Source organism: Triticum aestivum, chromosome 5B (assembly GCF_018294505.1).
Source record: "Triticum aestivum cultivar Chinese Spring chromosome 5B, IWGSC CS RefSeq v2.1, whole genome shotgun sequence".
Taxonomy (NCBI): Eukaryota; Viridiplantae; Streptophyta; class Magnoliopsida; order Poales; family Poaceae; genus Triticum; species Triticum aestivum.
The window spans coordinates 662848706-662869227 of NC_057807.1; the positions used below are offsets into that span (position 1 = coordinate 662848706).

The 20522-nt window shown below is 51.0% G+C and overlaps 2 protein-coding genes across 3 annotated transcripts; one reads left to right on the forward strand and one right to left on the reverse strand.

Moving 5' to 3' along the window:
• The first annotated feature begins 1817 nt into the window (after positions 1–1817).
• Positions 1818–10002, forward strand: LOC123114009 (disease resistance protein RGA5). 2 transcript variants are annotated; one of them, XM_044535354.1, is made up of 8 exons: positions 1821–2969; positions 4226–6229; positions 6307–6500; positions 7095–7495; positions 7910–8045; positions 8166–8302; positions 8393–8516; positions 9301–10002. In XM_044535354.1, the coding sequence occupies exons 1-8, from the start codon at positions 2098–2100 to the stop codon at positions 9780–9782; spliced, it is 4350 nt and encodes a 1449-aa protein (XP_044391289.1). In that variant the 5' UTR covers positions 1821–2097; the 3' UTR covers positions 9783–10002. The 2 variants fall into 2 exon arrangements, 1 of the variants encoding a protein (XP_044391289.1); XR_006456372.1 differs by lacking the exon at positions 9301–10002 and having other exon boundaries at positions 1818–2969; positions 7095–7491; positions 8393–8514.
• A 2478-nt stretch (positions 10003–12480) lies between these two features.
• On the reverse strand, positions 12481–15134 carry LOC123114010 (expansin-A7). The gene is made up of 3 exons (XM_044535355.1): positions 14841–15134; positions 14428–14752; positions 12481–13253 (listed from the first exon to the last, which is right to left on the reverse strand). The coding sequence occupies exons 1-3, from the start codon at positions 15004–15006 to the stop codon at positions 12944–12946; spliced, it is 801 nt and encodes a 266-aa protein (XP_044391290.1). The 5' UTR covers positions 15007–15134; the 3' UTR covers positions 12481–12943.
• Between the last annotated feature and the right edge of the window lie 5388 nt (positions 15135–20522).

Here is a 20522-nt window from a genome sequence, read left to right on the forward strand (position 1 = left end):
AGATGTGTATCCTTACTCACTGACATATGTGTGTCTAGTGACTATGGGTCAGTTTGAATTGAGACCTAGGGTTCATGCCTAAAGAAAGGTATTGCCTGGGAGTAGCCTAAGAAAGATGAGATTCTTGCCTGGTTAGGCATGATTGGGTACGTGGTGCTTTTTGTGCCTGAGAGGCTGTTGTTGTGTTACAGTACTACAATATAATTAGTTGCTTTTGCGGGCCAGGTTAGAGTCAGATTCTCTACGACACCAACCAAACAAAGCTTAGGAAGATCCGAGGGAAACTTGTGGCAATGCAATTTTGCTCCAAGCCTCCGACCAAACATGCCCTATATATGTTTTGCATAGTATATCCAACCACGTGGGAGGACTTCTTTTGTCCTCCTGCATATAAACCCAACATATCCATAAAAAACCATACATACTTAGTTATAGCATTTTCATAGTCATTCAGAATAATTTGTCATGCACTACCAACATTTATGTTACATGGCTAGATATGAGTTGTCATTGGCATATGCTTTGCATGATCATTGTTAGCTAACATTGTTCTTTTTTCATGTCTATGCCATTGGTTCATCATAATACATGCTACGATAGATCATTGCACTTCCTGGCACACTATCAGTCACATCATATATTGTTTTCTTTTCATGGTTATACTAGAGCTATGTTTGCATTTAGATGAAGCTGAGCAAAGTGTACCAATCATCATTGTAAGGTGTAGCTTCTACCTTGAGAGGAAAAAACAAATGCACCACGAAAGTGTCAAATAAATGAAAGTGATGTGTCATAGAGGCACCAAAAAAAGTAAGAGAAAGAAGGAGCAATAACATTTCCCTTTTAAATTAGACATATGAAGTGATTCAAAGTAGCACTACGTGTTCAAGTGTCTGGCCAGCAGGGCTGGATTTCTTTTTCTATTTCTCTCTCTTTTATTTTAATTTTTCTACAAATTTTGGATTGGCTCAAATTCATTTCAATTCAAATCCTTTAAACTGTAGAAAATTTAAACAAATACTAGGGATCATGTAGACCATAGAAAAAAATCAGCCATGATGCAAATTTTGAAAATATATTTTATGCAAATGGATTCAATATGGCTATTAAATAAATCCCAAAAATAATTTAGGGTTTGTAAAATAGCCAAATTAATCCCAAAAATTCCAAAATGCACTAAAATCACTTTATGCATGTGAAAGTGATATTCACGTCCTAATTTGAAATTTTTTGATGTGACACGGAGCTCGCCGGAGGCGTCGCAACCCTCGCAACACAATTGAGGCCCGCTCGCGGCAAAGATGACGCCGCCTGCCTCCCTTAGCACAAACTACCCCTGAAAAGCACCCGAGTGGTTGTCTTCCTCCCTTACCCTTGGTAGTAGTGTGCCCCTACACCCGAAGGTGGCAGTTGCCCGGCTGGAGCTTGCGCAGGGGGCCGCGGGGGGGGGGGGGGGGGAGAGGGAGGGGAGGCGATTTATGAGGGAGCGAGAGGATGTGATACTGGGTGCATCGCATCGCATGGACCGGTGCTGCGTGAAACAAGAAGATGCAGTGCGACACATGAGGGGAAAACATGTGGACGTGAGAAGGATAAGGCTCTACTTGCGTGAGTTCCCCAGGACGCGTGGCCTGAGACCGATACGACCGATGAGGGAGAGTAATCGGTCACCCGATCTGCATCACTTACCTAACCTAAGGTGGTGCAGAATATTTGTGGATTGATTTTATAGGTACAGCATAAGAAATGTCCATAACTTTTCCTTTTTCATATTTGTTTGATGTTAACAAGTGCCGTATGCAACATGCTTGGTCTTTGTGGGTTGTGTGGTGCTTGCTTTCCCACGCCACCCACCGGAGAAGTGCCCCCACATCCTGCTCGTCAGGATTGAGACGATTCCTCGCGGCCAGGCATGCTTTCTCGTGCTTCTCGATATTCTCATCCATGTTCTCAGAAAAAGAGAAACTTCCCATCCATGGCCACAATTAGTTAGGCAGATGCACACTTCAGGTGGGGATGCAAAGCCAACTAACTGCTGGCTTCCGGTGAAGACGGAGGACGACCCTGATACCTGATTCCGCTCCGCTTGAGGCGAAAATGGAGGATCCCGTCACGGCTTCGCTCGGCCCCATGGGTCGCCTCCTTCGGCGACTCCATTCGCTGGAGGCTTCCGACCACCCTCTGCCGAAGGGGTTCACTGCGAACGGGATCCGGCTTCTGAGAGAGGGCCTAGAAGGATTGTGCGACCACCTCAAGGGTTTGCCGGAGGCAGATCTGGACAACCCTGGCTTCACGCCCAAATGGTGGACCAAGGAGGTCCGGGAACTTGCTTACGACGCGGAGGACTTCTTCGACGAGGTTATGCAGTCCGTTGCCGGCGGCGGCGGCGCCGGCATCAGCAGAAGCGCTCCTCTTAGTACTACTACTATATTTGGGGTTACCAGTAAGCGGAAGCAGCGCCTGCCCCAGATTGCACAAGATTTCTCACATTTAATGGCTCGTGTGGATGATGCGAGAGGAAGATGCAAAAATTTCCATCTTGCTCCGGAGACAGCCATCAAATCTGACCATGGACAAGCCAGTACCAGCGGCCACACACCTGAACTGCCTCTCAACCTGCCGGTGTCGACCGTGTCAACCGCCGGCCATAGCCTGGTTGGTGTCGAGGAACCCATGAAGAAGCTTGTCAACTTGCTTGCTTTCAGTGACGACCAGCAGAAGCAGCTCAAGGTGATACCCATCTTTGGATCTGCAGGAGTTGGAAAAACGACAGTTGCCAGAGCGATATATCATCAGTTTGGAGGAGAATTCCAGTGCCGGGCTTTTGTACGGGTGTCCCGGAATCCTGATATGAGGAGGCTTCTCACCAGCATCCTCTCACAAATTAAGGCGCCAGGGGCAGGGGCTCACACCTTTTCTGATGTGCAGGACCTTATTGACTGTATCATCAAACATCTTCATCAGAAAAGGTATTCCCCTATTGTTTCGAAAACAAACTGGTATGTTTAGCCCAGGGCTCTTCGGATTGCTGGAAATGCATAGGAAAAATATGTGAATAAAGCATGATGCTAACAGTTTTATGAACACACATGAATTTAGGATAAATGTTAGCACCATGCTGGCCACAATAATATGTAGGGATTAGGAAATGTTCACTTGTTAGGAACATTCACCGGGTTGATTCAATGCATTCTAGTTTTATGAACACGTGAATTTAGGATAAATCGATGATTTCAGATGTCAATAGGAGGAAGAATCGAGATAGTTCAACGAATGTAGATTTTCCATGAGATCAAAACAGAGACAGTCGTAGGGGAATAGTACACATTTGCCCTTTTTCATTAATACTTCAATTTCCTTTCGGATTCGTAAACTTAACATCTGAAATAAAAAAATTAACATATGCCGCGCGTGGGTAGGAGGTGGAAGTGCGGGGAAGTAAAACTCATTCTTGTTTTTGTTTGATTTTCAACTGTTCAAGCACATTTTTATCGCAGGGAAGTTGACAAATTGGGAATAGTAAATTATCCAAATGTGTTTTTTTTCTAATTAAGAAAGGATAGATATAGAAGAAATCTTAGGTGATTATTTGGATTGTGAGATTTGTTACTGTATCTTGCTAGAATTTAGTTTCAGATGTTTTTATTAAAAAATACTCTAAATCGTTAGCCAATTAGGGTCTGGTATCTTCAAAACTTTGTTTGGCTAAACATGGATTTTTGTAACTATACTATTGTGGGTTTTATGAGAAACAGGCAAAAATAATTTTCTTATAAAAAGAACTCATTATTTGTCCCCTTTTTCTTGTAAAGGTGTACGTGTATACCTATAAATTGTATGACATTTTTTTTCAGATACACACATACATTATCTTATCTAAACTCATGGACCCACCCTTTTCATATACTCCCTCCGTCCGAAAATACTTGTCAGAAAAATGCATAAAAATGAATGTATCTAGAACTAAAATACATCTAGATACATCCATTCCTCCGACGAGTATTTCCGGACGGAGGGAGTACATTATCTTATCCTCTCTATTTGGAAAACTGCAAAAGTTAGGAGATAAGTCGAATGTTTTTCGCAGAAACACCACTATTTACTCTTTTCTTAGTTTTATGTATTCTTCTTCTCATATCAATATTGATTGTGCTTCCTTACCCTTTTTTTTTGTGTGTGTTAAGCTTGACTGAATTTATTCAATATGAACAAAAATATCTTTCAGGTACTTCATTGTTGTTGATGATTTATGGACAGCATCAGTCTGGGATATTATTAGCCGTGCTTTACCTTATGGTGATTGTTGCAGCAGAATACTGACAACCACACAGATTGAGGATGTAGCACTGGCATGTTCTGGTTATGAGTCAGAGTATATATTTAACTTGGACCCTCTTAATAGTGGCGAATCTCGAAAATTATTCTTCGATTCTGTTTTTGGCTCTGAATGTGAAACTGGTTGTCCTGAGGAGTTCAAAGTAGTTGTGGATAGGATTATCAGGAAATGCGGTGGTTTACCGTTATCAACTCTAAATATAGCAAGCCTGTTGCTACCAAGCAAACCAAACCCTGCATTTCAGCAGTGGGAGAAGGTAGAAAGTTCTCTACCCTCCACTTTGAGGACAAATCCTACTTCCAATGGGATGAAAGATGTTATAATCCTTGTCTATGATAAGCTTCCACTTCATTTGAAGACATGCTTGCTCTATGTTGGCATGTATCCAGAGGGCTACACAATCAGTAAGGATGATTTGGAGAAGCAATGGGTTGCTGAAAGTTTTGTCAGTGACGCTGAGCATGGTTACTTTAACGAGCTTCTCAGAAGAGGTATGATCCAACCGGTGGACACTAACTATCACGGCGAGGTGTTGTCATGTACAGTTAACCACATGGTACTGGATCTTATCAGGCACAAATCCATGGAGGATAATTTCATCATCACTGTGAACTATCTTGAATCAACTATAGGGTTTCCTGACAAGGCTCGTCGATTGTCCATCCAATTCGGAGGTGCAAAAAGTGCGAAGATACCGGAAAGCATCATAATGTCCCAAGTCCGATCACTTTTCTTCTGTGGATTCTCTGGATGTGTACCTTCCATTCCGGATTATGGCCTTCTTCGAGTTCTAATTCTTCATATTTGGGCTGATCAAGACAAGATGAGCTTTGACCTCACTAGAATCGGTGAACTATGTCGACTGAGATATGTCCAGGTTGAATGTAATATCACTGTCAATTTGCCAGACAAGATTCAAGGGTTACGATACTTGGAGACACTGCAAATAGATGGAAGAATATCTGCTGTTCCATCAGATATTGGAAATTTGGAGAAATTACGGCACCTCCGCCTTCCCAACCAAGTTAATGTGAGGGACCTTGGCGGGCTGGTTAACCTCCAGGATCTTCATCTCACCTGTTCTACAGTACACCAAGTTGATAATCTGGAGGACAACATGAAATACCTGAGCACAGTTCTTGAGAAACTCAGCAACCTCAAATCTCTAACTCTGACATCTTTATGCTCATATCCCGTAAATACTTCGAGGATGAGTATTTCCTGCCATGGCTTGAGCAGCGTGTCCCCTGCTCCAGCCCATCTTGAGAGACTTGAGTTACTGCCGTGGATTTGCATCTTTCCCAGCCTCCCAAAGTGGTTGGAAACACTCAGCAAACTCTACAGTCTAAAGGTAGCAGTTAGAGAATTCTCGAACAGTGACATTGATATCGTGAAAGGATTGCCTGCCCTCACCGCTCTCTCACTATATGTCCAGGCAGCACCGGCAGAGAGGATTGTCTTTGGCAAGGCAGGATTTTCAGCTCTCAAGTACTTCACGTTGAAGTGCAGTGAACCTTTGCTGAAATTTGAGGCTGGTGCAATGCCTAATCTTCGGAAGCTCAATCTAGTCTTCAATGTCCATGAAGTGCAGCATGGTGCTGCACCTATCTGCATTGAGCACCTAGCAGGGCTTAAAGAGATCTCCGCAAAAATTGTGGGTGCAGGTGCTGCTGGCACAGAGTCTACCTTGGGGATTTATGTTAGGAATGATCCAAAAAACCCGAAAATCAACGATCAACTGGTGAACTGGAAGTTCTTTGCAGACGAAGATAGAATTATGGCGCCACCGAGGCACGCAGGACCGGTTATAGAAGAACTAGGTGAGATCCTGGAGGAAATCACAGAATATGAGTACGAAGGGGAAGATGAAAACAGACAGCAACCTGATAGCGGGTATGAACTTTTCCTCTCTTCAGTTGATTGATTCTTCAACCTGTCTTTCTTTGACGCTAATCGGTTGCTGTAATCAGGATTTCTACGTTACTGGAGTCGTCGCCCGTGCCACCTTGGAGACCCTCTGATGGGCGATATGGCTGGAGAATCCTCTCTGCGTGGGCCAGGGCCAGGCCCACCTTGAAATCCGGACCCCGGACCACCTTGAAAGCTGCCTGTGAAGGCAGCAACAGCCTCCCCTGGTGGCACCATCTTGCGCCATCCAACACTGGTGAGCTCTCCGCCAGTCATACAGGCTAACAATCTGCTCGAGGACCGTGTCGAGTCGTCTCCTACCCCCGGCACCTTCGTCACGGCTGCCCAGAAGCCGCCCACCTTGCAGGGCAACCCCTCTGTTTTCAACCATATTCGTTTTGCCATAGTGCTTGATGCAGATAATTATCTATCTTTTGGGTCCAGAGCATATCACCACTCGCAGGAATCAACATTCCTGCTATGTTGCTTGTTATGCTGTTTGAAATGGTCTTCGCATTAACTTCTGGAACACAAGTTAACTAATTATCGCTAGAATTGTGTGGCACAGATGGCAATGGCTAGTTTTGCATTCTCATATTGTTCAGATACTGGGCAGCTAACGATTGCTTTCTTCATCCAGTCCGTAGTTGTTGTGCAAAATTTCCTTTAAAAATCTAGAATCAACCATTCAGAACTTGCAAAACGTGATTATCATACCATGTACCTGGGATAGATCAATGCAAAAACTTATTCATCAGATAATACTTCCATTTAAAATAATGTCTTGATTTTGTAACTTTTATATGTAAGTATCATTCAGAAGAATCTATACTGAAGACATGATCTGCAGGAATGTTCTCAAGGAGTCGTCGTAAACATGAGAGTAGTCTTACTGCCAGCAGCAGTCCAACTTTTTTGGCTTCCAGGCTTACTGGCGGCAGCAGTCAAACTTTTTCAGCTTCCAAGCCTTCAAGCGTGAACACGTTTTCAAGTGCGAACACTTCTTCAAGTGCGAACACTGGGTGTGAAATTGTGCAGTCAGCCAAAGTTAAGGCCTTCAGCTATAATGCTCTGAGGTTTGCCACAAGGAACTTCCCTCCTGACGGTGTGCTCGGTGAAGGAGGGTTTGGATCTGTCTATAAAGGATGGCTTGATGAGCGTACATTGTCAGCTTGCCAACCTGGTACAGGAATACCCGTTGCTGTGAAAAAACTCAACCCGGAGGGCTTTCAAGGGCACGGAGAGTGGTTGGTGAGCATAAAGGGCATTCTATTTCATTCTGTTGTCCTTGATATCATGTTTTTCTTTTTCTCGAATACACACCTAAGTGTACATCATTTTGTATTACAAGAAAACGTCTAAATGACGTCAAACTTACAGCCAACAAACAAAAGTGCCAAAAACTAAAGAAGCGAAAGAAACTATACAACCATCATACTGCTGCTATTGCCGATATCATGTTTGATTCATGTTTATTTGAAGTTCACTTTTGAATATGGCCATAGTTACGTGATGTATCTGAATTCCCTGTTTGCAACTTTATAAGTCCCATGGTTCGCAACTCTGTCCTTTATGTGATGTTTCTGCATTCATTTACACACAGCTTCATAAGTGTTAATAAAAAAATTGGATATTTTTCTCACATTTTCATGTTTCCATTTATAGGCCGAAGTTAATTACTTAGGTCGGCTTTGCCATCCCAACCTTCTGAAGTTAATCGGGTACTGCATAGAGGATGAGTATCGGGTGCTAGTGTATGAGTGGATGCCACGTGGGAGCTTGGACAATCATCTTTTCAGGAGTAAGCTAAACTTGGACAATCGTTAGTTGTCTTTCCTAGGAGCAATTATTCATTTTGCATATGTCATTGCTGTAAAACTGTTTCTAGTTATAACTTGTTATATATGAATCCTTGATGTAGGAGGCTTTGAACCTCTTTCGTGGAACATAAGGATGAAAGTTGCACTTGGAGCTGCAAAAGGGCTAGCCTACCTTCACAGTGCGGAGGTTAACGTTATCTATAGGGATTTTAAGCCATCTCATATTCTCCTTGACACCGTAAGTGAAAGTGAATCGTCAATATAGCATAGTTAACCTCTATGACCATCTGATCTCTCTACTTAAATGAATGCATATTGTACTGCCCAGGATTATACTGCAAAACTCTCTGATTTTGGATTGGCAAAGGATGGTCCTGTTGGTGAAGACAGTCATGTGACCACAAGGGTAATGGGAACATATGGTTATGCAGCTCCAGAATATGTGTCAACAGGTAACTTTTGAGTTGCAATTTTGTGTTTTATTAAGCCAGTATTCTGCGCATTTGCTTGTCTTGGATATAAAACATCTGGCATATGACTGGAACAATCGAGTGTTAGTGAGTTTTTAGTGCACTAGTTAATAGCAGTCGGTCTAAGGCAGTACTCCCTCTATAAACTAATATAAGATTAATTAAAAATGTACAAGTTGTCTCGTCTTCTGTCAATCTGCTGCTGTGCAGATACCATTTTTGTAACAACATTACTTTCTTGAAGTTGCTACGCGTGCAGTTGAAATGCATTCCCTGTCAGGATCTGATGCTGAATATCTAATGCCCCAGTGCCATCATGAAATTTATGATTTATTCATACCTTTTCTTTGTGAACTATGTACAATGGTGTGAATATGCAAACTATATTGGGAAATGTTTTATGAGTTTTTTACCTTGAACCATAATTTGTTCCATCAAATGACATGTTTTTTGAAGTACACTTAATTTAATGTGCTTTCAAGTGTTGCAAGCTGCTGCCCTTTGGTAAAGAAGTATATACATTGACATTTTGTAAAATTTACCTAGAGCTCACATTCAGCGTGTGGTAAACATTCATTTAACCGGTCAGTAGTTTCAGCTCACCTTCTTACATTTTGAATTCGGCTGAATGTACTTTAACTGAACAAATGTTGCAATGCTGCGTTCTTGGCAAAGAACATATACGGATATACCTGCTTTTTATATTACCAGGAGCTCATATTCAGCATGTGATTAACATCCATTCGACTAATTTACCCATATTCAGGCCATCTTACTGCAAAGTGCGACGTATATGGCTTCGGGGTTGTGCTTCTAGAGATGTTGTGTGGTCGTCGCGCACTTGACACGAACCGTGCCCCGGCGGAGCTCAATCTTGTTGGATGGGCCCGACCGAATCTCACAAGTAAGCGCGGGATCTTTCGTGTCATTGATAAAAAGCTAGGAGGCCGATACTCGATCAATGGGGCGCGGAAAATCGCCAACCTTGCTGTCGCGTGCTTGCACGTTGAAGGTAATATGAGGCCGACCATGGATTACGTAGTCTCCATTCTAGAAGGGGTTCAAGACTCCAGTGACCGACGCAAGAAAGCAGCAGCAAAGAAGCATCAAGAGCCCAAGTCCGCCGGCAGAATGACAGCGCCAAGCGCGGATGCTGGCACGGCACGCGTACGTCGCCCTAAAAGCTCAGGAGACCTTGGAAACAAGGCCGCTAGTCATAGCAACCAAGAGTCTGAACCTGTTATCTAGCTAGGGTGGTAGTCTGAAAATGCCCTGTGCATGGCAACCTGGATGTATTTGTGTGCCGTTGAGTTCTTGGCAGTGGAGCTCATGCTGCATACTCCCTGCCGTGCCTGTGTGATCTTCACTGTATCCAACTATCAATGGCCTGTCAGGCCATCTCCACCGCGCTACCCTATCTTGTCCGCCGGACGCGGTTTGGGTAAAAGTAGACACATGCAGCGATCCAGCGGCAGACCCCATTTTACCTTTTCGTCCGTTTCGTGTCCGTTTCACCCCATCTCTGGCCCAAAGTTGGTCTGGATTTGAGGCAAAAGCGGACAGAAAACGGACGCCTCCGCGTCCTCTTCGTCCGCTGTGTCCGGGCATGCCCCACATGTCAGGCCAACTCCACCGCGCGACCCTATCCTGTCCGCCCCGGTCCGTTTGGGGTAAAAGGGACAAAGGAGGAGGCCCAGCGCGCGACAGCCCGGACCCATCCTGTCCGTTTTGTGTCCGGGCCGACCCATTTCGAGCGCAAACTTGCGCTGGGTTTGGGTCGCGGCGGACACCAAACGGACGCGCCCTCGTCCGCGTCGGGGCCGCGTGGCAGGCGGCCACCTACCTTCCTCCCGCCCACATCAATGCGCACGGGCGGACGGCCCGACCTGTCATCCACACATGGAAGGGTCGCCGTCCTTCTTTAAGTGGGAAGTGTGGACCGGTCGTCGTCCACACTGCCCCACGCCACCCCGCGGCCTCCTCGAAACCCGATAGCCCCAGGCCCCAAACCCTAGCCAAGAACTCGCCGGCCGGCCGCCCCGCAACCATGGGGCTCTGGAACTACGGCCGCAAAGGCAAGCACGACCGCGAGGCTGGCTCCTCGTCGGGGCGTCGCCGCGGCTCGGTGAAGAAGGAGCCAGCCTCGCCATCGCCACCACGCCGGGCCCCCTCGCCGCCCGCGTTCTCCATCGCCCCCGCGTCCGCCGGCGAGCGCGACCGGCACTACATCCGCTCTGAGGTGTGCCACCGTTATTGGGAGATGAGGACGCCGATCCCCTGGAGCGACGCCCACCTCCCCAACAACTGGCATTTGTCGGCCGACCGCGCGCCGATCCCGGTGACCGGCCGTGCGCGCCGCCAGGAGATCGAGCGCCGCCGCCGCCTCCTCCCGAACGACCTCTACTACGACCCAGGTACGCCCCCGACTCGCCATTTGTGGGACACCTGGTTCCGCGATGAGCACGTCGACGGGGCCACGGCGGCCACGCCCAGAGCGCCCAGCGGCTGCTCCCCAGGAGCGCGGGCGTAGGGTGGTGCGCGGCCTCACGCCCACGCCGTCGCCGTCTCCATCGCCACCACCACCTCCTCGCATGACGGTGGAGGAGGAAGCCCGTCTCGTGCAGCGTGTCATGGAGGACTCCATGCGCACGCACGACGAGCGGCAATGGGACGGCTTGGAGGAGGCCATGGCACTGTCTGCCGCCGGCGACGTGGCCTTCCCGGAGCTGCAGATGGCGGCCTTGACGGAGGAGAGGAGGGAGGACGCCATGGAGGAGGAGCCGGCGGCCGCCTTCCAGCAGCTGGTGGGCACGGGGTGGGCCTGGTCCTGCACTGCTCCGGAGATGGCCGACTGCCTGGGCGTGGACTGGCGCGCCACTCCGCCGCAGTCACCGGAGTGGGAGGGGTCGCCACGGGAGGAGGTGTTGCAGGCACCTCCCGCCGTCCAGCCCGCCCCCGTCTACCAGGCACCGCACGCACCGCCGGCCCACCTGTGGACGCCGCCGGCCTACGTCGACCTCGTCAGGGACGACGACGACACCGGCGGCCAGTGAAGAGCGCCACGGCGACGGCAACGACGGGCACGAGCAGGAGCGCGCCGGCGGAGACCGTTTTTTTTTCTTTTTTATGTTTAATTATTAATGTGACGAAACTGGGCCGTTTTGTGGCCATGGACCCCCCTAACTAAGTTTTATCTTTTATTAAAATGCGTTTTTGTACTTTTTAGTCATCTTTTTATGTTTTCTTGACACAGACGTGATTTGGGGTGCGGCCGCGCGGTGGGCGCACGCACGACCCAATGGACACAGCCGGACACGGGCGTACCCATCGGCGTCCCAAACGGATAAAATCCGGCCAATCCGGACGTCCGTTTAGGGTCGTGCGGTGGAGTTGGCCTCAGAGTGGGCGTCGTCCCCTACTGGCTTTTGCCGTGCATTTTGACTTTTGACACGAAGGGGGCACACGCGATCCTGCCGGGCGTCAGCCGATATCACCGGTGAGAGCAACGCTGTCCCTGTTTGTTTGTTTGACTCGGACCCGATGTGGACGATCTGCAAACTCGCTTCTGCCTTTCCCCGCGGATGTGGACGGCGACGAGATGAGGTCAGACAGGTAACGGCAAGGGGCAGCACAAGGACGCTGCAGAACCATGATGCGTATGGTGAAAACGGTATGATGCATGGTCGGTGGCTCGTCCTTGGCGCCATTCTCGCGCGCGTCCGAGCAAAAGCAAGCCCTCGCGCTTTCGCTTCTCTGCTCTGCATCCATGCTTTCCACGCGTTTTCAGCCATCACACTCAGCGTCTGCGCTCTCCAACAGGCAGGGGCCGGCAGGGCTGATGCCCACGGCGCTACGGATTTCCTTAACCCAACATACACAAGCACATAGAGAGAGAGAGGGGCCAGTGCACATACGCAGCATTAGGGAATCATCAAGCTGATAGATAGACATATAAATCAGGTCCATGATTGATCGATTGATAAATAGTACTAGTAGCAGCCAGCAGCGTGCCATGGAGACAAAGATGACACGACACGGGACGGGACGACACCGGAGAAGCAGCAGCTGCGGGCTACACTCGCCGCTCCCATCTTCAGCTGCAGCTTTGCAGCCACTTCAGCCACCACTCCACACTTCAGTACCCAGCAACCATCACCTCTTTACCCTAATCAAGACTAGACTTTTACTGCTGCTACTGGTATCAACCTGCTTGCACCTTGCATATGCATTCACAGGCCACGCACCAAGGACGGGAAAAACACACCAACACAGACCGCTCACTCGCTCACTGTAGTAATTACTCACCCACTAGTATGTAGTAGTAGTACTCGTTTATATATAAGACGATGAACCTCCCGCCCATGCCGCCGACCGTCGCCGGAGAAGAGGAAGGGAAGGTCACGGTGGGATCAGACCCTGAAGTTCTTGCCCTCGAAGGTCTGTCCGAAGCGCCAGCTCTGCGGCGCGGCGTTCCAGGAGGTGGAGGTGCGGCGGTCGCTGGCGGTGACGCGGAAGGAGAGGGCCTGGCCGACGAGGATGGCGTTGGACTGCCAGTTCTGGCCCCAGTTGCGGGACATGGGCATCCACCCGGTGCTGGACCCCTTCACGCTGGCCCGCACCAGGTCCCCCGCCCCCGCCACGTTCGTGATCAGCACCAGGTTGAAGTACCTGAACCCGTTGATCGTGAACCGCACCCCGCCCGACTTCCGGCACGCCACCCTGCAACACACACGTCCAACAACATCACACGTTAGCCAAACCATCAGCACATCATACACGGATACTACATGGCACGTAAGCAAATCATCAGCCGCAAGTAATCTGGTTGTGGTGGACGCAGGCGATGCCAGGGCATGGGAGTGGGCAGACGGGACGGTGCAGCGTCGCAGAGGCGAGGGGTGAGCTGGTTCACGCGTGGTGCGAACCAGAGTGCCGGAGCACATGACAGAAACAGCGTCGAGATCACCAGACACCAACTACGCCTAAGCATTAAAGCCAAACGTGACAAAAACAGTGTACTCCTGATCAGCATTGACGCCCGCTTTGGCACGGAGACGAAAGAGACGTCGAAGCACATGGCGCCGGCCCGGGGGAACCAGCGCGGGCCGCCGTTTCCGGCTTCGCTCCAAGGCCGCTTTTACTCGTACCACGACACAAGGAAGTAATGGCGGGCCGAGTGCGACCGATCGTGTCACGTTCCGCTTTTAACGCCCCGCGTGCGCCCGGTCCCGGCGGTGCAAGTTCCCGGCCCACGTTCACGCTATCCCTCCCTCCCGGCCGTACACATAGATTCAGAAAAGAAACGCTACTACTTCTACTGGAAGGAGCGAGATTTAATGGGGATTTATCGCCGTGCCGTGCCTCTTCTGTTCTGTTCTATCCTGGTGCTACGTGCCACCATATCTGCCGTATCATATCTTCAGTTTTTGGAGGAAAAAAGCAGCCCATGTTACCGTACCAATTTCAACAGTACAGGATAATACTTGCCCACAATGTTCAAGTTCAGAGATTTTGTCCGTAGTGTTCTTTATTTTTCGCATGCTACTGTGCAATTGACGGTGAGGATAAGGGGAATTAATTACATCTGACGGGACGGAAGGCAGATTTTCTTTTCCTTTTTCCTGTGGACGGACGGACGGACGTCTCAAAAGACGCGAAGGAAAAGGAATCGCTGTGCCGGGTAAAGAGGGGCGCGGCGCAGGGCCTGCGCTCTCCCCATTGGCCGCAAAAGAAAAGAAAAGATAAATTCAACCAAGGCGAATGTTTTTTACTACTGTACTATACTAGGAGTATGACCCAGAAACAGCATCCCATTGACTTCGGTAAAAATTTCTAGGCAAGCGACGGGATAAAAAATGGAAAGTTGGCGGTAGATTTGGGAGGGAGGGGTTACCGGCGGTAGGAGACGGGGACGATGCCGGCGCGGTACTGCGCCATGTGGAGGAACATGGGCATGGCGAGGTCGAAGTGGGGGCGGGGCGGGTTGCACCAGCCGCCGTCGTCGGAGGGGAGCGCGTAGTTGGGCGGGCAGAAGTTGGTGGCGGTGACGACGATGGACGGCCTCCCCGGGAGGCACCACGCCCACCCAGGCTGGTTCTCGCACCGGATCTCGAAGCAGGCGCCGCACCTCTGCCCCTCGTTGAACAGCGCCGTGCTCAGCGCCGCGTTGTTCACCCCGTACCCCTGGCTGTACAGGTTCCCGTACCCGCACGCGCCGCCTGCGACGCCAAATCAAGAACACGAGATCAGATCAGTTCGACTTGGACATCATGGTGGAATCGCACTGCTGGCGGAGGGAAAACGTACCCATGGTGCCGGAGGCGTCGCTGCCGCCGTAGAAGGTGGCGTGCGCGCTCTGCCAGTCGCCGCCGGTGTACACGCCAGGGACGCGCGCCGCGGCCGGCGAAAGCATCACCAGGAGCAGCAGCGCCGCGAGGGCGGCGGGCGGCGACGGTGGCAGTGCGGCGGCCATCGTCGCTCCGGGGGCGCGCACGCACGCACGCGCTCGCGGTGAGCAGAGCAAGTGGCGGCGAGAAGGCGAGTGGACGGCGGAGGCGTTGGCGAGTGGCGTGGGGGGTTGAAGTTGAGGAGTGGGAGCGAGCGGGGCGGGGTATTTATGGAGGAGGCACGAGGGAGACCAAATAATGGCGCCGAGGCGAGCGGGGCTAATCCAATCCGCGGCGGCTAGGCCGGGCCGGGCCGGGCGAAGAAAAGAAGATGTACGCGCACACTCCAGCGCAGCGAACCGGAAATTGGACGGGCGCTTCCGTTACGGAGCGCGTGATTATCGCTCGTTTTAGCCATTGATGGCGCAGGCCTGGCCGGCCACTGTCACCTGTCACCGTGCTGCCGCTTCGTCTCGTGGCCGCCGTGCTCTGATGGAAAGCGCCGTGGACAGTTGGGACCTCGCCCTTTTTCTTTCTTCTTCCTCCCTCCCTCCCTGCTATACCTGGCACTGTTTGGACTTCGCAGCAGTACTCTGCTTGGCAGCGCCGGCCACGGCTTTGGCGGGTAAAAAAGATATTTCACCAGTATGTAGTACAATGCTTAATGATTTGCTGGTTTGTCCTAATTGTCAGGGATTTCGGATTATTTGCTGCATTCAAGTAGTACAAAATCCGGGCGCATGATTCCCGCGATCCCAATCTAGAAAAAGACCAATTGCGGACCTGCTTGCAGGAAATAACATTGAAGCACTGCTGTAAATGATGGCGGTAAATGTTGGATCTACTAGCATTGATTGCCAGCCATGATTCTGTCTTCCGGGCCAGGAGCAGAGCAGAGCGGACGGACGGCCGGGATGGCATGGCGCGGCGCGCGTACGTTACGGCGGGGAGATACGACGATATCTCTCTCAGGCCAACTCCATCGCACGACCCCAAACAGACGTCCGGATTGACTGGATTTTGTTCCTTTGGGGCGTTGATGGATACGCCCGTGTCCGGCTGTGTTCATTGAGTCGTGCGTGCGCCCACCGGGCGGCCGCACCCCAAATCACGTCCGTGTCAGAAAAACAATAAAAAAAGAAAACATAAAAAAATGACTAAAAAAATAAATAAACGCAGTTTAATAAAAGATAAAACTTAGGGGGGTCCATGGCCACAAAACGGCCCAGTTTCGTCACATTAATAATTAAACATAAAAAAGAAAAAAATGGTCGCCGCCGGCGCGCTCCTACCCGTGCCCGTCGTTGCCGTCGCCGTGTGCTCTTCACTGGCCGCCGGTGTCGTCGTCGTCGCTGACGAGGTCGACGTAGGCCGGCGGCGTCCACAGGTGGGTCGGCGGTGCGTGCGGTGCCTGGTAGACGGGGGCGGGCTGGACGACGGGAGGTGCCTGCAACACCTCCTCCCGTGGCGACCCCTCCCGCTCCGGTGACTGCGGCGGAGTGGTGCGCCAGTCCACGCCCAGGCCGGCGGCCATCTCCGGAGCAGTGCAGGACCAGGCCCACCCCGTGCCCACCAGCTGCTGGAGGGCGGCCGCCGGCTCCTCCTCCATGGCGTCCTCCCTCCTCTCCTCCGTCAAGGCCGCCATCCGCAGCTCCGGGAAGGCCACGTCGCCGGCGGCAGACAGTGCCATGGCCTCCTCCAAGCCGTCCCATTGCCGCTCGTCGTGCGTGCGCATGGAGTCCTCCATGACACGCTGCACGAGACGGGCTTCCTCGTCCGCCGTCATGCGAGGAGGTTGTGGTGGCGATGGAGACGGCGACGGCGTGGGCGTGAGGTCGCGCACCACCCTACGCCCGCGCTCCTGGGGAGCAGGCCGCCGTGGCCCTGTCGACGTGCCGGCGAAATAGGACGCCCGCCGCGCGTCGTGCTCATCGCGGAACCAGGTGTCCCACAATGGCGAGTCGGGGGCGTACCTGGGGTCGTAGTAGAGGTCGTCCGGGAGGAGGCGGCGGCGGCGCTCGATCTCCTGGCGGCGCGCACGGCCGGTCACCAGGACCGGCGGGATCGGCACGCGGTCGGCCGACAAATGCCTGTTGTTGGGAGGTGGGCGTCGCTCCAGGGGATCGGCGTCCTCGTCTCCCAATAACGGCGGCACACCTCAGCGCGGATGTAGTGCCGGTCGCGCTCGCCGGCGGACGCGGGGGCGATGGAGAACGCGGGCGGCGAGGGGGGCCCGGTGTGGTGGCGATGGCGAGGCCGGCTCCTCCTTCACCGAGCCGCGGCGACGCCCCGACGAGGAGCCAGCCTCGCGGTCGTGCTTGCCTTTGCGGCCGTAGTTCCAGAGCCCCATGGCTGCGGGGCGGCCGTCCGGCGAGTTCTTGGCTAGGGTTTGGGGCATGGGGCTGTCGGGTTTCGAGGAGGCCGCGGGGTGGCGTGGGGCAGTGTGGACGACGACCGGTCCACGCTTCCCACTTAAAGAAGGACGGCGACCCTTCCATGTGTGGATGATAGGTGGGGCCGCCCGCCCGTGCGCATTGATGTGGGCGGGAGGAAGGTAGGTGGCCGCCTGCCACGCGGCCCGACGCGGACGAGGACGCGTCCGCTTGGTGTCCGCCGCGATCCAAACCCGGCGCAAGTTTGCCCTCGAAATGGGTCGGTCCGGACACAAAACGGACAGGATGGGTTCGGCCCGTCGTGCGTTGGGCCGCCTCCTTTGTCCATTTTACCCCAAACGGATCGGGGCGGACAAGATAGGGACGCGCGTTGGAGTTGGCCTCAAGGATGGGTGATTGGACGAGGAGACCAAAAGCGCGGCACGGCTGTGGCATGTTGGTGGGCATGGAGCACGGCTGTCCGCTTCCTCCCACTTTGCTTCCATCGCACGTTGTGCCATCTCCATTCTTCTCTCTTCCCTGGTCCTCTCCCGGCCCCGCCGCTGGCTGACGCCGCCGGTCGGTGAGCGGCGAACGGACCCGATCGATCGATCGGCTGCAGCTTTTCTTTAATCTCGTTGCAGCGAGCCGAAGCTTTTGGCTTTCGCTTTCGCCCGGCCGGCCGCTGCGAGTAGAAGTAGTGCTGTTGAAGTTCCGATGCGCCGGCGCCATGTCTGGTTTGGTTTCGTTCGAATGAAAGGCAGGCGCCCGCCGGCGGGAAATATGGAGCGAACCACGGCAAAAATCGCATGCGCTTTCGCGCGCGGCGTCGTGAACCTTCCGTTCCGTCTGTCGGCGGCATGGCGGGATGCCCGTGCCATGCACCGCACGTACTGTACGTACCGCCTACCGGTTCACCGTGTGGCCATACGGATACGGATACGTACGTACCTGTAGGATTTTACTCGGGGCGGGCGAGCTGTGTGGCGTGTGGGCGAGTGCATGGCGTGAGCTAGTGCATGGCGACGGCATGCATGTGTGCTTGGGCAAAACCATGGGTACGCCACGCCATCATGCTGTCTGCGATATTCGTTTACTCTATCTTATCCTCTCCCGTAAGACTTTCATTATTTTAGCACTGCCCATTCTGTGTTTTTTTTTTGGCAGGGAAAAGAGCTTGTAGTTTTACTCAATCATCACTTCATCAGGCCATTCATTCAGTAAAAACTTTTTTATTATTTTATTTTTTGGAGAAAAGGGGGCATTCAGTAAAAACTTCGATTTTTATATTGTACCTACGCACGTTGATGTCCTTCCACCCGAATATCTTCAGCAAATAATTGTCGGACGTACGTGCGTACCTGCGCTTGTGCTGACTGCAAAGTCTGCAGCGTGTTCCCGGCAGCCCATGGAACCGGAGGGAATGCCACCGTGGCACCCAAGGACCTTTGTCGCCTCGATCGGCCCCAGAGTCTTTTTTTCCCACCTACACGTGCTTTAAAAATAACAGCAGATTCAAAATTTAGCTGCCAAAATTCATCATGGGCCGGGGAGAGAAGATTTGGGTAGGGAAAACATTTATGCATTTACAGCATATCCATATCTACTACATACCCATATTTCAACTTTTATTTATAATTATAGATATGCAATGCTTCAAATAATATTGAACGCATGTCAAATGAGTCCAACGCAAATAAAACATAAACAACACTTGATTATTAGATAATTCATCAATCCACAACCTGAATTCAACACACTTGTTTATCAAACATAAAACATAGTGCATTAAACATAACACGAAACATGGAGGTAGAAGTAGCGGGCTTGTAGCCCATTCCACTTCCACCACTCCTCGATGAGATTTTGTTGAAGACTGTCATGAATATCTCTATCTTGAATTTCATGGTGAACTTGAAAAAAGTAGCAAATACCGACATCTCCCCTACGCGGATTCACTACCCTTCACACGAAGACATAGTAGCAGTAGTCCAAATTTTGCATATTGTGCAAAATCCCACGAGTAGCCATGATCATCTAAAGCGTACGTTGATCCCAAAATCAAGCCGGTCCTCGCACAATAGCAAACTCAATTTGCAAAATCTCAAATGCCCTCTCCACATCCTTCCTACTAGCTACTTGAGCATTATGGAAATTAAGTTGTTTCTTACCTTGGGGGATGGGAATCGGCTTCACAAAAGTCACCCACTTTGTGTATATATCATCCGCTAGGTAGTCTCATGATGTACGCGAGGCTATTTGCTTTGAACTCCAGCGGTCGCCCCCAATTGGCTAACCATGCAGATAGTGGTGTTTAGTGGAGCATATTGATGTCATTTTAAGATTCCAGGCATTACAAAGTAGGCATGACAAAACCTAGTCTCGTAATTTGCAACGGCTCAGGAATGATGGTTGGGTCTTTCACATGGCCAATGAACTATCCATGCCATACCGCGGGGTAGTCCTTCCACTTCCAATGCAGTTAATCAATCGAGTCGGGCAACCCTGGATACTCCCTTGCTTTTTTAGTCACCAAAAGCCCCTAGTTATCTTGAGCATTTGGTGCTCTCGAACACTATGAGCCAAAGACTTCAACCACCACCTTCGTGATTTACCTCAAACAGTTGATACAACTATACAAGTGCTCTCCCACATTGCCAGGTGATCATCAATCAAATCTGCAAAAAGACCATAACACATCATGTGCAATGTCGTGGTCATCTTCTGGATAGTGTTGCGTCCAAGTGCTCCGATACAATTCCTCCCATGCACGAAGAATGGATCATGCCCTTTGATAGTGTTGGCAATTTGGAGAGACCAATACCGCTATGTTTCAGCCGCTTGTGTTTCTCTATGTCGATCGAGGTGATCATGCCAATGTCCTCATCTTCACCCCATTCATATTCCTCATGGGAGGAGGGATCATCATACATGGTCGAACCATGCCAACTCATCTACATAAGAGAACATTTCTCATCATGAACATGTATCAAGTTGTAGCCCTAGCTAGCAATAAATAAATAAAAAGTGAATAATACCTTTGGGGAATTCAAATGAATACCTCGCGGGCATCGAGCTCGATTACGGCTGACAGTGGTCGCGACGGGGATCGGAGTGGCCAGCATAGGCCCAAGGAAAGCTGATGGGGTAGCACATGAGCGGGTGGGAGCCAAGGATGCTGCCTAGTCCAGTGACTCGGGTCGCCACAGAGGCACAAGGAGGGCGGCGCA